A 15,245-nucleotide genomic window follows, 5' to 3' on the forward strand; every position below is an offset into this window, starting at 1 on the left:
CGATGATGTTTAGGTTGGGGGACTGTGAGGGCCATGGCAAAACCTTCAGCTTGTGCCTCTTGAGGTAGTCCATTGTGGATTTTGAGGTGTATTTAGGATCATTATCCTGTTGTAGGAGCAATCCTCTTTTCATCTTCAGCTTTTTTACAGATGGTGTTATGTTTGCTTCCAGAATTTGTTGGTATTTAATTTAATCCATTCTTTCCCCTACCAGTGAAATATTCCACTGTGCCACTGGCATCAACACAAGCCCAAAGCATGATCGATCCACCCCGTGCTTAACAGTTGGAGGTGTTCTTTTCATGAAATTCTGCACCCTTTTTTCTCCAAACATACCTTTGCTCATTGCGGCCAAAAAGTTATATTTTAACTTCATCAGTCCGCAGGACTTGTTTCCAAAATGCATCAGGTTTGTTTATATGTTCATTTGCAAACTTCTGATGCTGAAATTTGTGGTGAGGATGCAGGAAAGGTTTTCTTCTCATTGCTCTTCCATGAAGATCATATTTGTGCAGGTGTCACTGCACAGTAGAACAGTGCACCTCTACTCCAGAGTCTGCTAAATCTTCCTTAAGGTCTCTTGCAGTCAAACAGGGGTTTTGATTTGCCTTTCTATCAATCCTACGAGGAGTTCTCTCTGAAAGTTGTCTTGGTCTTCCAGACCTCAACTTGAACTCCACCGTTCCTGTTAACTGCCATTTCTTAATTACATTATGAACTGAGGAAACGGCTACCTGAAAACACTTTGCTATCTTCTTATAGCCTTCTCCTGCTTTGTGGGCATCAATTATTTTAATTTTCAGAGTGCTAGGCAGCTGCTTAGAGGAGCTCATGGCTGCTGATTGTTGGGACAAGATTTGAGGAGTCAGAGTATGTATAAAACTTTGAAATTTGCATCTTCTGGCCTTTCCAAACAATGATTGTGAACAAGCCATAGCCCTAACAAGCTAATTAAGGTCTGAGACCTTGGTAAAAGTTATCTGAGAGCTCAAATCTCTTGGGGTGCCCAAACTTTTGCATGGTGCTCCTTTCCCTTTTTTCACTCTAAAATTGTACAAAATAAAAATAATACACTAATATTGCTTAAAATGTTGAAAAGAATGTTTCATCTTTAACTTTATGTCTTTTGGAGATCATTTCATCTTCTTCTCACTTAACTATTTACAGCAACAGAAATTTTGACCAGGGGTGCCCAAACTTTTGCATGCCACTGTACTTATACTTGAAGTTGTTCCACTTTAGCACACAAAAGTACACTAAATACACTTTAAATTGTACTTTACTACAATTAAATTACAACTAAAATATACTTAGTACAAAATTAGTTGTTCCAAAATAGAAAACTTCAAGTTAACTAATCATTAACACACTTGAAGTATACTGATCATTGTCTGGCTGCAAGTACACTGAAGTATGCCAAAATGTAATATATATAGCATATTTATTTTTCACCAGGGAAAACCTTAGACATCTATACATAGATACCTTAATATCAGCTGTTTCTATGGACCGCGATACGTCGGTGCGTCTGCCATACTTGATAGGTCACGAACCATCCCAACACATGAATGTAAATTGACAGATACGGTCTGCAAAAGTCTATTGTCTTTTCCAGCCAACTTTCAGATTATCCGGTTTGCATAAACATTGGGCAAAATTTAGATGATATAAAAAATCCTGACTAAGTCAGGACACTCTTGGGAGACTATTTCCAGTGATGTCAGTGCAGCTCCTATTTACTTGAATGGAGAAAGACCAAAATCTAAAAAACGGTTGGTCAAGATTATGATCAAAAACATATTTCAAATCAGCAATTAAATCTGACAATACTGGAATCATAAATTGTTATTCTTTACCTCATATTACGCAAAAAAACGCAATTATCCCAGCTTGTATAGCTGATGCGCATGTGCATTCTAGAGTTGATTGACAAGTGATGTCTGTATCTAAAAGGTGATGGGCTCTTTTAACTGTAAGGTGGGACATCCTTTCTACATCCGTTGACCGTTGGGCGCTCAGCGCTTCTTGGGCGCTCCAATTTCTCCCATTCATTTTAATATAAGTGGCCCATCGGGGTCTGGGTAGCTCAGTGAGCAAAGACGCTGACTACCACCCCTGGAGTCGCGAGTTCGAATCCAGGGTGTGCTGAGTGACTCCACCCAGGTCTCCTAAGCAACCAAATTGGCCCGGTTGCTAGGGAGGGTAGAGTCACATGGGGTAACCTCATCAAGGTCGCCATAATGTGGTTCGCTCTCGGTGGGGCACGTGGTGAGTTGTGTGTGGATGCCGCGGAGAATAGCGTGAAGCCTCCAAACGCGCTATGTCTCCGTGATAACGCGCTCAACAAGCCACGTGATAAGATGCGTGGATTGACAGTCTCAGATGCGGAGGCAACTGAGATTTGTCCTCCGCTACCCAGATAGAGACGAGTCACTACACCACCAGGAGGACTTAGAGTGCATTGGGTATTGGGCATTCCAAATTGGGGAGAAAAAAAAAAGAATATATATATATATATATATATGTATTACAGTATATATATAGGCCTATATATAAGTGGCCCATCTCTGCTAAATAATCTTTGCTTACATTCAAACAGCTCTCCTTGTTGTGTGTGAAAATCCCAGGAGATCAGCAGTTACAGAAATACTCAAGCCAGCCCATCTGGCACCAACAATCATGTCATGGTCGAAATCACTGAGATCACATTTTTCACATTCTGATGGTGGATGTGAACATTAACTGAAGCTCCTGACCCGTATCTGCATGACTTTATGCACTGCAGCCACATGATTGGCTGATTAGATAATCGCATGTATGATTGTTGGTGCCAGATGGGCTGGTTTGAGTATTTGTGTAACTGCTGATGTCCTGGGATTTTCATGCACAACAGTCTCTTGAATTTACTCAGAATGGTGCCAAAAACAAAAAACATCCAGTGAGCGGCAGTTCTGTGGATGGAAATGCCTTGTTAATGAGAGAGGTCAATGGAGAATGGCCAGACTGGTTCGAACAGACAAAGTCTACGGTAACTCAGATAACCCCTCTGTACAATTGTGGTGAGAAGAATATCATGTCAGAATGCTATTCTGAGATGCAGGTTGGCGCTGTTTTGGCGGCACGATGGGGACCTATACAATATTAGGCAGGTGGTTTTAAAGTTGTTGCTGATCGGTGTGTATATATATATATATATATATATATATATATATATATATGCAGGGTTGGGGAGTAACGGAATACATGTAATGGGATTACGTATTTAAAATACAAAATATAAGTAATTGTATTCCACTACAGTTACAATTTAAATCATTGGTAATTAGAATACAGTTACATTTGGTCTTGTGTAAACTGTCAGCTTTACGCTAAGCTAAAATGCTATTTCTAGCCATTTTACGCGCACATTACCAGACACAATCATATTTTTTTATCAAGAAAATTCACGTTGGATCATAATTTTTTTTTTCTAGTAAGACCTTTGATATTAGGGCAAAAATCGTATTCTTGATAATAATTTTTGTATTGTTTTCCTGTAAAAATATCTAAAAATCCTTAAAACAAGATCAATTTGATTTATCTTGTTTTAGAAACAACACTGCATAAGATATTTAGGTTTTTCAGAGAATGTATTTTTAACATGTGTATTTTGTCTTACTGTACTGGCAGAGTTTTTATAGTCAAAACAAGTGAAAAAAATCTACCAGTGCTGAAGAAGTAATCCAAAGTATTTAGAATACATTACTGACCTTGAGTAATCTAACGGAATACGTTACAAGTTACATTTTACAGCATGTATTCTGTAATCTGTAGTGGAATACACTTCAAAAGTAACCCTCCCAACCCTGTATATATGTATATATATTATCTAGCATAAAACTTAAGAGATTGTGCTAGATCTCTTTCCTGACACCTGACGCGCCTCTATGTCGTAACAGTCACGCCGTCGCGTGCGTTTACGTAAAGCTGGCGCTCCGGTTTCCCTGGCGGAGAAGATGGCGGCTCCTGGACCGGGGGAGTATTTCAGTGTCGGGAGCCATGTATCTTGCCTCACCTGTTTAGGCCAACGTTTGCAGGGCGAGGTGGTGGCTTTCGATTACCCGTCCAAGATGTTGACTCTGAGTATCCTTTTAATCCGCGGGGATGTGTATTGAAAATGCCGGGCTCGCTGGAGTCGCGCGAGTGGAACCGGAATGTGTCAAACGTGAAACTCCGCACGATCGTGTTGATGTGTGTTCTATTGGCCTCATTCAGCGCCTATTCTTAATTTATTTGCCTTTTATATTGTGTTACGACATGCTCAGTGATGTTTTGTCTCTTGGGGTTTTCTGTGGTTAGTTGACCTGATCTGGGTTCATTGATTAAAATGTCGCTCGCGTGTGTTTGTAAGTGTTGTTTGTGGTTAGCGTGTTGATTAGCATGTCCTCGCGACCCACTGTATTAGCCTGCGCGCTAAGTAAACGTCTCTGCAGTGTATTAATGTCAGCGCTCATAGGACATATTACACTCTGTTTAAACTATTATTTCGCTCTAAAGTATGCGGATTGTATTTGTAATGACAACCTTAGACGAGATTAGGCCGCCAGAAATCATGGAGTCCAGGTTTTATCAACATATACTGTGTGTAATAATTAGCAATCTAGTTGAACTGTTCTCATAATCAGTGAAATAAGCATTAATGGTCTGATTCCCACAGTTAGTTTTGCCCTTGTTATAATACAGGAGATAATGTGAAGACTAGGATTGGAATGATTCAAGGGAAGACTGACATGTCACTCTCCATTCATCATATAGATCATTTCACGCATCAGCTGTTCAGTCGAATCCATGCAGTTACTGTACAGATAGGTTGCTTGCCTAATTGTCAGTGGGTGAAATTAAGGTTGTTGGTCTTCTGCCTGCTTGTAGCTTCATAGAGGATTTGTTGACACCCCATGATCTGGCATGAACGGAAGATTTAATATTGTAGTGGAAAGTAATGCCTATACCATGGGTATTGCAGTACTGCATATGAAATAACAGTTAAACAACAGTGGTGATGGTTTGGTTGGATTAAGGTGGTATGTTGGTTTTTCGGGTGTCTACAAAGTCTGATTCATAATTTTGACTCATCTTCAATGATAAATGATGACTGAACGAAGTTGTATGCTGGTCGCAAATACAATTGACTGATATGTAATTTCATACCTCTTTAAAGCGCTTGTCCCTGTGCAATTTTGAATGTGACCTTTGCCTTTACTGTTTGACACAGATTGTTGTTAACCTGTCACTGTCATGAGGCATGTATTTTTACCCCATTTCATTTATTCAGTCATTTATTTTTCATTATTTCATTACTATTTCATTTTGTTGTCTTTTAGATTGATGGCTGTGTAACCTCCTGGCCTCCTGAAACAAAGTGGCAGACTAAAGTGGTGGTTGAACCCCTTATTTTGGTTGTCTTTTGGTGTCAGGGCATTGTAGACCGTTACTAGGGGTGTGTCAGTAAGGGCTTTTAATGTTTTGAAAATTAAGGTCTTGATTGGTACATTTTGGGTTGCAGCATATATTCTTAAAGGGGCAGAGGTCTAAAAAAAAGAGAGAGGTTTAGCAAAGGAACTTTGTTTTCTCTGTTAGATTTATCCTTAACCATTCGCCCAGAATGTCCTTCTTCAAGTGGTAAGCCCAACCTAAGTGATGTCATCCTGGTGAATTTAGCCTACGTTTCAGAAGTGGATGTTATTAATGACCGCACTGAGACTCCACCTCCTCTAGCATCCTTGAATGTTAGCAAGGTAAGATCACCTGCACTACGTTTTACATTTAAATCAAATTATTAGTAGTTCTTTAGATAACTCTTTTTTTTTAATTTATTTTTTAAATCAAGTTAATTTATTGGTCCGTAATGGCTGACTAGTGTTTGCATTGAAAATAAAAATGTTTCTAGCATTTATCTTCAAGTAAACTATGCTAAAGATATAACTTTTTAATATTCAATGATACAATTGTTATACATTTCTTTATATTATTTTTTACCTGTATTTATTGGTAGTTTATTTTCCTCTGTTTCTGTTCTCTTACATACATTTAAAATGAGCTTGTGACATTAAAGGAATATTTCACCCAAAAATAATAATCCTCATCATTTACTCACCCATATGCCATCTCAAACCTATGACTCTCTTTCTAATGCGGAACACAAACAAACATATTTCGAAGGATGTTTGATGTGTTTTTGTCCATACAATGTAAGTCAGTCAGGGTTCAAGCTCCAAAAAGGACGCAAAGGCAGCATAAAAGTAATCCATTCGGTTGAGAAACAAAGCAAAAATTCAGTCCTTATTCGCTAAAAATCTTCTCTTCCACTCAGCACTCTTAGGCGTGTTTATGAGAGAAGCTCGTCCTCACACCTGACGCTTGCACGTTCTCGCAAAAACTGACGCGTACGTGATGGAACAAAGTTCTCGTGAGAATATGCAAATGCGCATGAGTGCGTAAACAAGCTTTCATAAACGTGCATAGGAGAGCTACAGATTTTTGGTGAATAAGGACTGATTTTTTTTTTGCCTTGTCTCCCAAAGATATCATATAGATGGAGACATGGATTAAACCACTTCATGAATTACTTTATGCTACCTTTATGTCTTTTTTTGGAACTTGAAAGTTCTGATTTCCACTGTATGAACAAAAAACACATTACAAATCTTTCAAAATATCTTGATTGTGAGAAAGTCTCAAGTCTGAGACAGCATAAGAGTGAGTAGATGATGAGAGTATTATAATTTTTGGGTGAACTATCCCTTTAAATAATGCAATCTAGTGCTGCCTGTCTGACAGTATATTATTTCTTTCAACATGTCTTATTTCTTTTTTACTTATAGCTTGCCAGTCGGGCGAGGATGGAAAAGGAAGACAAGTTGTCCCAAGCCTATGCAATCAGTGCTGGGGTGTCAATTGAGGGCCAGCAACTATTCCAGACTATACACAAAACGTAAGACTCATACAATTTTACATATAGCATGAACATTTGCCTGTGAAATTGGGCTAAACCAATTCAACACCACAGCTTTAAGTCCTTTTTTGCATTAAACGTGAATCTTTGCTGCAATTTCTCGACTTGATTAGGCAAACATTTTTAATTGAAACAATGGATTGCTAATGAGCCATTCACACCTAGAGCGAACATAGATGCCCCGACAAAGCGAGTTTGTCTGGGGTTTTTTTTCTTCACCCCACGATGAAATGCCCCGACCTATCAAATTTGAACCCCTAGGCTAATGATGTCAACAAAAGCTATTTATAGTCAGGAGTTGGCAAACTCTTTCCAACATAAACATTGCTGCACATCTGAAGATTCCCAAAGACCACTTTGACACTCCACAACGTTAATGGGAAAATGTTTTGTGGACTGATGAAATTAAGGTTGAATTGTTTTGGAAGAACACGCAGCATTACATATGGTGTAAAAAGGGCAGCGCATACCAACTTGAAAACATCATCCCAACAGTGGAGGGAGCAACATGATTTGGGGCTGCTTTGGGGCCTGGACCGCTTGCCATCATTGAGGTAAAAATGAATTCCCAAGTTTATCAAGATATCCTACAGGAAAATGTCAGGGTGGCTATGAGCCAGCTGAAGTTCAGTAGAAGTTGGGTGATGCAGCAGGACAATGATCCTAAACATCAAATTAAATCCACTACAGAATGGCGTCAAAAAACGAAAATTGCGCAGTCAGAGTCCAGACCTTAACCCAATAGAGATGCTTTGAAATGACCTCAAGAGAGCTGTTCACACCAGACATCCTAAGAATATGGCTGAGGTGAAGCAGTTCTTTAAGGAAGAATGGTCCAAAATTCCTTCTGAACATTGTGCAGGTCTAATCTGCCGCTACTGGAAACGCTTGGTTGAGGTTATTTCTGCCAAAGGAGGATCAACCAGTTAATAAATGCAAGGGTTCACTTACTTTTTCCACAGCACTGAATGATTAATGGGATGTGTTCAATAAAGACATGAAAGATTATAATTGTTTGTGTGTTGTTAGCTTAAGCACATTGTGTTTGTCTATACTTGTGATTTTGATGAAGATGAGATCACATTTTATGACCAATTAATGCAGAAAACAAGCTAATTCCAAAGGGTTCACGTAAATTTTCTTGCCACTGTAAATATTCTTAATTTCAATCAGTTTGTATTGTCATCCTGTAACTGAGGTGGCTGGTTTTATAAAGGTTTGCCTTTCTTGGTTTAATGTTGTTTTATCTCTTTGTTTTCCAGCATCAAAGACTGTAAATGGCAGGAGAAGAACATCATTGTGATGGATGATGTCATAATCTCACCACCATACCAGGTGGAGAACTGCAAAGGCAAAGAGGGAAGCGCTCTAAGTCATATACGCAAAATTGTGAGTATCTCTGAATATTTCTATTTCGTTCAATTCAAGAGTTGCCATATAGTAACATTCAAAGATTTTACAAGATGCATATTAAAAGATAAGCCAAAGTTGGATGTGGGATGGTACTACTTGATATCCCAACTTTGAACCATAAAGGCATTCCATTGCCCTATGCCCAGATGACAAGGTATAAAGAATCCAAATGGCAATGCTACCGTTAGCTTTGCTGGTGTTTGATTGTCATCAAAGATGTCTTCTGGCAACCAAATTTCACACAATAAGTGATGCTATGCAATGCATGCATGTGTTCTGCAGGTGTATGATAAACAACTAAATATTTTACACAACAGTCTCTGCAAATGTTTGCTAAATAGATTGAATGCAATGTAGGGACAGTGACTCATTGATGCATTTTATTTGCTTGAAAGTTAAGGTTAATCACTGGCTGTGCCTCGTTTGGAAGGATGTGTCCTCTGAAGGTCGCATTTGTCGGCCGCATACGTCATTGAGGCTGTCTCGTTTCATAAAAGCGAGTAGGACATTTCGAATGCAGCCTTTGAATGCGACTTTCTTTCACGGGAATTCGGAGGATGCATGAGGTGTATCCTTAATGGGCACTCATAACCCACAATTCTTTGCTTCAAAGGAAATGTCTAAAAAAAAACAACAACGCCAATTTGCCCGTAAATATGATGTTCAAACGCAAGTAATGTTAATTACCAAGTTGAAGTACCTCAGTAGATGGGTGCAGAGTATATAATATGCATAAGTATATTAAAGGGGTCATGAACTGAGAAATCAAAATTCCCTTGATCTTTTGACATATAAGAGGTCATTGTACTATAAAAACATTCTGTAAGTTTCAGAACTCAAAACTTTCTCGTTAGTCTAAAAACAGCTTATATTGAAGCCAATCTTCCAAAACGACAGGATGTGGAATGTGCCACTTTATTACGTAATAGTGTGGCTAAACACCGCCTCCACAGAAGATCAACGCCTGCTTCTACATCACTGCCTGTTTAGCCCCGCCCACCGATTCACGCATGTAGTAGGTAAATAACGAGAGAGGCAAACGCAGGTCTACGCAGAAACCAAACGATAAAGATGGCTCCAAAGACAAGACGCTGTGCGTTGCCAAGTTGTGGAAAAACACAGTCTTTGCATTGCCTTCCTTCTGATCCCAACATTAGAAAAGAGTGGACTTTATTTTTAATGAAGTTCCAGACCACGTCAGTAAGAACTTAGTCCTTTGTTCACTTCATTTTACCGCAGATTCATTTACAAACAAGGCACATTTCGACACAGGATTTTCAGAAAGATTGAAACTAAAAGACAATGCTGTGCCGACTATATTAGAACCGACAGTAATGTCGCACCACACAAGTATGAGTAACTATTTTTATTACGTGGTCACTATTGCTTTGTCTGTTATTACAGATCGTTTGATATGTACTGAGTATTTATGCGTTTTTAACCTAAATCACAGCAGCGTCCATCTATGAAGGATGTAGGCTGTCAAACATATAGGTGCATCTCAATAAATTAGAATGTCATGGAAAAGTACATTTATTTCAGTAATTCAACTCAAATTGTGAAACTCGTGTATTAAATAAATTCAATGCACACAGACTGAAGTAGTTTAAGTCTTTGGTTCTTTTAATTGTGATGATTTTGGCTCACATTTAACAAAAACCCACCAATTCACTATCTCAACAAATTAGAATACATCATAAGACCAATAAAAAAAAAACATTTTTAGTGAATTGTTGGCCTTCTGGAAAGTATGTTCATTTACTGTATATGTACTCAATACTTGGTAGAGGCTCCTTTTGCTTTAATTACTGCCTCAATTCGGCGTGGCATGGAGGTGATCAGTTTGTGGCACTGCTGAGGTGGTATGGAAGCCCAGGTTTCTTTGACAGTGGCCTTCAGCTCATCTGCATTTTTTGGTCTCTTGTTTCTCATTTTCCTCTTGACAATACCCCATAGATTCTCTATGGGGTTCAGGTCTGGTGAGTTTGCTGGCCAGTCAAGCACACCAACACCATGGTCATTTAACCAACTTTTGGTGCTTTTGGCAGTGTGGGCAGGTGCCAAATCCTGCTGGAAAATGAAATCAGCATCTTTAAAAAGCTGGTCAGCAGAAGGAAGCATGAAGTGCTCCAAAATTTCTTGGTAAATGGGTGCAGTGACTTTGGTTTTCAAAAAACACAATGCACCAACACCAGCAGGTGACATTGCACCCCAAATCATCACAGACTGTGGAAACTTAACACTGGACTTCAAGCAACTTGGGCTATGAGCTTCTCCACCCTTCCTCCAGACTCCAGGACCTTGGTTTCCAAATGAAATACAAAACTTGCTCTCATCTGAAAAGAGGACTTTGGACCACTGGGCAACAGTCCAGTTCTTCTTCTCCTTAGCCCAGGTAAGACGCCTCTGACGTTGTCTGTGGTTCAGGAGTGGCTTAACAAGAGGAATATGACAACTGTAGCCAAATTGCTTGACACGTCTGTGTGTGGTGGCTCTTGATGCCTTGACCCCAGCCTCAGTCCATTCCTTGTGAAGTTCACCCAAATTCTTGAATTGATTTTGCTTGACAATCCTCATAAGCTGCGGTTCTCTCGGTTGGTTGTGCATCTTTTTCCTTCCACTCAACTTTCTGTTAACATGCTTGGATACGGCACTCTGTGAACAGCCAGCTTCTTTGGCAATGAATGTTTGTGGCTTACCCTCCTTGTGAAGGGTGTCAATGATTGTCTTCTGGACAACTGTCAGATCAGCAGTCTTCCCCATGATTGTGTAGCCTAGTGAACCAAACTGAGAGACCATTTTGAAGGCTCAGGAAACCTTTTCAGGTGTTTTGAGTTGATTATCTGATTGGCATTCTAATTTTTTGAGATAGTGAATTGGTGGGTTTTTGTTAAATGTGAGCCAAAATCATCACAATTAAAAGAACCAAAGACTTAAACTACTTCAGTCTGTGTTCATTGAATTTATTTAATACACGAGTTTCACAATTTGAGTTGAATTACTGAAATAAATGAACTTTTCCACGACATTCTAATTTATTGAGATGCACCTGTACATGCATAAGTTTACATCGGTGGGCACACAGCTGTCCTTAGGAACAAGTTTTTTACTTTAATGAAAATGATGGACAATGAATATAAGAACGACAGCTTGACAAACGGTGGTACATTCATTTATACTTCGTTTACATGAAGCAGCACGAATTATCCTTTGTCAGCTATAACTGTATTAACGCCTAGCATCTAAACTTTATATGCAACAACCAATGAAATATAAAATGTGTAATATGCATAAATGTTAACAACATAACGACACCAACAGCTTTCTGTAGCGTCTTCAGCTAAACTCTAATATAATGTAATAGGCTAACTACCTCACAAATACATAAAGTATAAATATAAATAAAGATGATTATTTACCAAGCTGTCGCAGGCTGTAGTATCCTTGCCATTTGAGGTGCAGGCTCGTTGTCTTCTGAGTCGGGATCAGACTCTGGCTCAAACATGTATGGCTAAACTCCAGGCTGCCATTTCTCAACATCGGAAGTTTTCAAAACAATTCCACACGTGTACTGAAGGGGGCGTTGAAAATTGTTAAATATGCAAAACTGTTAGCCAATCATACCAGTGGGCCTTCCGAGTCTACAATCCGCCATGCCTATTCAAACGGTGTGTTACAATGAGAGGGGTCAAAACAGCACAGAAAATAGCCTATAACTTCTAAATTGATGTTTTTTAATGTAAAAATCTTGATAACATAAGTGGACCTCAGAGAACAGTACAAAATAAAAAGGCAGTTCATGACCCCTTTAATATAATTAAAATAAAGTATTAGACTAAAAGTACACCTGTAAAATCTATTTTCTTTTCTCTTTACATCATTATAACTCTCCTAAAATTTACCTCATACATTCCCTTCTAAAGGGACTGTTCCCTTCTCACTCAAAGCACTTGCGCTTGTTAAAGAGTGGCGTGCTGTCATAGCAACCATGTTATGGTCTGTTTCCGTTTGTCCTACGAAGGCCGTCTCGTTTAAACGAGACTTGTTTAAAGGAGGACGCTTGGTATAATGCAGCCTTCAAAGGACGCGTCCTACCTAGCACGCAGCCTTCCAAACGAGACACAGCTATTGACTACCTGGGTGCCACTTTTTTTTGTGTGACATTGTACACCTATGTCTCTATTTCGGTATGATTTTCCAGTCTGGAAAGTCCCACTTCAAGTGGTATTCTGTTCTACTTTTCCAAGTAGGAATTTAGGAATTCCAACTCTCTGAGCTATTTATTTTTTTGAACATACGGTAGGTTGCCCTCTCAAAGGCCATTTTTGGACACATTTGATAGCAAAAAAATAAATAAAAAATCATGGGTGACAAATGGTATTTTTACAATGTTATTGGTGACTTGCATCCACACCAGTATGAGTATGAAGTCCAAGACCAATGTTGCAAACAAAAAATATTCACTGTGAAAAAAGTATTTTTTTATTTTATTTTTTTTTTAGGTTGAGAAACATTTTAGAGATGTGGAAAGCCAGAAGTCGATGCAACGTACACAAGCACAGCAAACACAGAAGGACTCGTCTTTATCCTCCTGAGTGTGGGGGTATAGCTCATCTGGGGAGGGCACCATGGGCATCAAGAGCCTAACAGCTGGTCGAAACCAGCGCTCTTCTCCCCCTCCTGTGGCGTAGTCTGAGGGTGGATGCACCAAGGGCCAAGGGTCTGGAAGATCAACAAATGAAACAAAACAAAAAACAACAACAAAAAAACATTTAAAAAAAGCAAAAATGTTTTAATAAAAAAAAGTGAGAGTGAAAAGGTCATTCTAAATTAGAATTTATAAAGATAATTTAAAACACCAACCATCAAACAACCATAGTTTCTTTGACTAAGTGTCTTATCCCTTCTCTGCCCCTTCTTTCTTCTACTCATGTTTTCTTCTCTTACATCCCTCCTTCGCCTTCAATTCCATTTTGTCAAAGATCAGAAAAGCTTGTTAGTTTTCTCTTTCTTTGATGCTTTTTTTTTTTTTCTCTTGGCTGTTTATGTTCTTCAAGTGTCTGTCTTCTGTATTTTAAACAATTGTGACTTCAGATTCCACACGTTACAAGGACATTTTCTAAAATAAAACAGAAATTCTGACTGGAATACTGTACTTTCAGTATAGCTCTTTTTGAAACCTGAACTGGGAGCATGTTACGGATGTAAAAGGGGTTTTATAAAAAGCTGGAAACCTCTGTCAGCGGTTTGAATGCTTAAATTCTGGTTATGTGGATGTTTCACCTTTCTATAGAGATTCAGTCGAATAATATTTTATTCAGTGAAGACCACCATGGACATGGCACTGAACAACTAATTACATTTCTGATGAGGGGTTTCTTTGATCAACTAATATAGGGTGCTTTTCATTCCTTTAATTGTGCATTCTTGTGTCCTTGCACCTCCGTCCTCGAGCCTGTGACCCGGAAACCAATAAAAGTCTGCCATCATGAAGGATGTATCAAGTCTCTAAATGCATTACAAGGGGCCTAGGCCAGAGGATTGAGGAAGCCTCCTGAGGATGCTTGAGCGAGGAAGCACGGGTGCATCCTATGCTGAAGACTTTTTGGTCAACATACCTGACGCACGCATAAATTCTCCACACAACAATTTTAATTAATGCTTCACATTTGTGGATTGAATAAACCATAATTTTTGCATACTTTAACAGTTCATGTTGAATTATTAGGTTTTATTACGAAAATATAAATGAATCAAGTTCCTACAACATAATGCGGCTGCGCAGGGACGGTGCTCTGAAGTGACGCGTGAGTGAGCAGGATATTCCATTTTACAAATCTGTCTTGCTTCGATTCCTCTGTCCTTGTTTCCTTTCCTTGGATCTTTTCCTCATTTCCTAAGAGGGAGGAGCTAGGATGTGAGGAAAGGAAGCAAAGAAAGGAAATTATGCAAAATTTCAGAAATGAGAAGCACCCATAGTGTTTGGAATAGCAGAATACCATACTTTTTATTATACTCTATATGAATAGAGGATCACTAAAAACATAAATGCATAGTTTTGATCACTCATGAATAATTAGGAATGATAGTTGGATTATTACTGTAAGTAACACAAATGTGTCCATTAACACTACTGGCACCTGTTTCCATCTCCACATATACCTTACCATGGTTTACATCAAAGTTTGAACATGGTGTAAGATGCTCCTTGAGTTTCTCATTGTGATCTTGAAAGGACTGAGTGTCATTAAAAGTAACACTACACGTTCTGCTTCTAATTTGACGTATTGTTCAATGAAACATTCAGAATGTACCAAGGACTCTTGTTTCTTGAATGATGCAACATACTTGGAGGATAAATCAAGTCCATGTGGAGAGTCCAACATTGAAATGGATTGCCTAGCGTTTCACTTGCATCCAGGTGCAGTTTGTCTTTGATCTAAATCAAAAACTTAAGGTCTTAGCTATGTGTTTCATTTTTAATAGTGAAGCAGGTACCAATGGCACAGTGAGTAGTCTTGTTGCTAGGAAACTAATGGAGTTTGAATGTAGATGACCCTGTAATGTTGGTAGAAATGCGATACTTCACTTGAGGCTTTTTACATCTATCTTTTCACTGCGCAACTGCTGGTTCCATATTCTTGAGGACTGGTTTACATACTTTGTGGTGAGTTCAATTTCATCAATTTGTGGGAAAATTTGATATTTAATTCCTCAAATATTACATGAGTAGATGTCTCGGAGAGCACATGAGTGAGCACATCTGTCCAGGAAAAGTGTTGACCAATATGATAGGATGGAGTCTGATTGTGTGAAATGATAAATGGATTAAAGGATTAAG

At 38.8% G+C, this 15,245-nt stretch overlaps 1 protein-coding gene across 1 annotated transcript; it reads left to right on the forward strand.

Moving 5' to 3' along the window:
• Nucleotides 1-3,955: 3,955 nt before the first annotated feature.
• On the forward strand, nt 3,956-13,552 carry lsm12b (LSM12 homolog b). The gene is made up of 5 exons (XM_051666593.1): nt 3,956-4,122; nt 5,641-5,774; nt 6,861-6,970; nt 8,254-8,380; nt 12,907-13,552. The coding sequence occupies exons 1-5, from the start codon at nt 3,996-3,998 to the stop codon at nt 12,997-12,999; spliced, it is 591 nt and encodes a 196-aa protein (XP_051522553.1). The 5' UTR covers nt 3,956-3,995; the 3' UTR covers nt 13,000-13,552.
• The last annotated feature ends 1,693 nt before the right edge of the window (nt 13,553-15,245 follow it).

The sequence above is a fragment of the Myxocyprinus asiaticus genome, chromosome 32, assembly GCF_019703515.2.
Source record: "Myxocyprinus asiaticus isolate MX2 ecotype Aquarium Trade chromosome 32, UBuf_Myxa_2, whole genome shotgun sequence".
Lineage (NCBI taxonomy): Eukaryota > Metazoa > Chordata > Actinopteri > Cypriniformes > Catostomidae > Myxocyprinus > Myxocyprinus asiaticus.

Bases quoted from the DNA above. Each gene is read 5' to 3' on its own strand.
- lsm12b (XM_051666593.1), top strand. From the start codon at position 3,996: ATGGCGGCTCCTGGACCGGGGGAGTATTTCAGTGTCGGGAGCCATGTA. The intron at 5,775-6,860 runs GTAAGATCACCT...TTTTACTTATAG, and splicing joins CATCCTTGAATGTTAGCAAG to CTTGCCAGTCGGGCGAGGAT. The intron at 6,971-8,253 runs GTAAGACTCATA...TTTGTTTTCCAG, and splicing joins TTCCAGACTATACACAAAAC to CATCAAAGACTGTAAATGGC.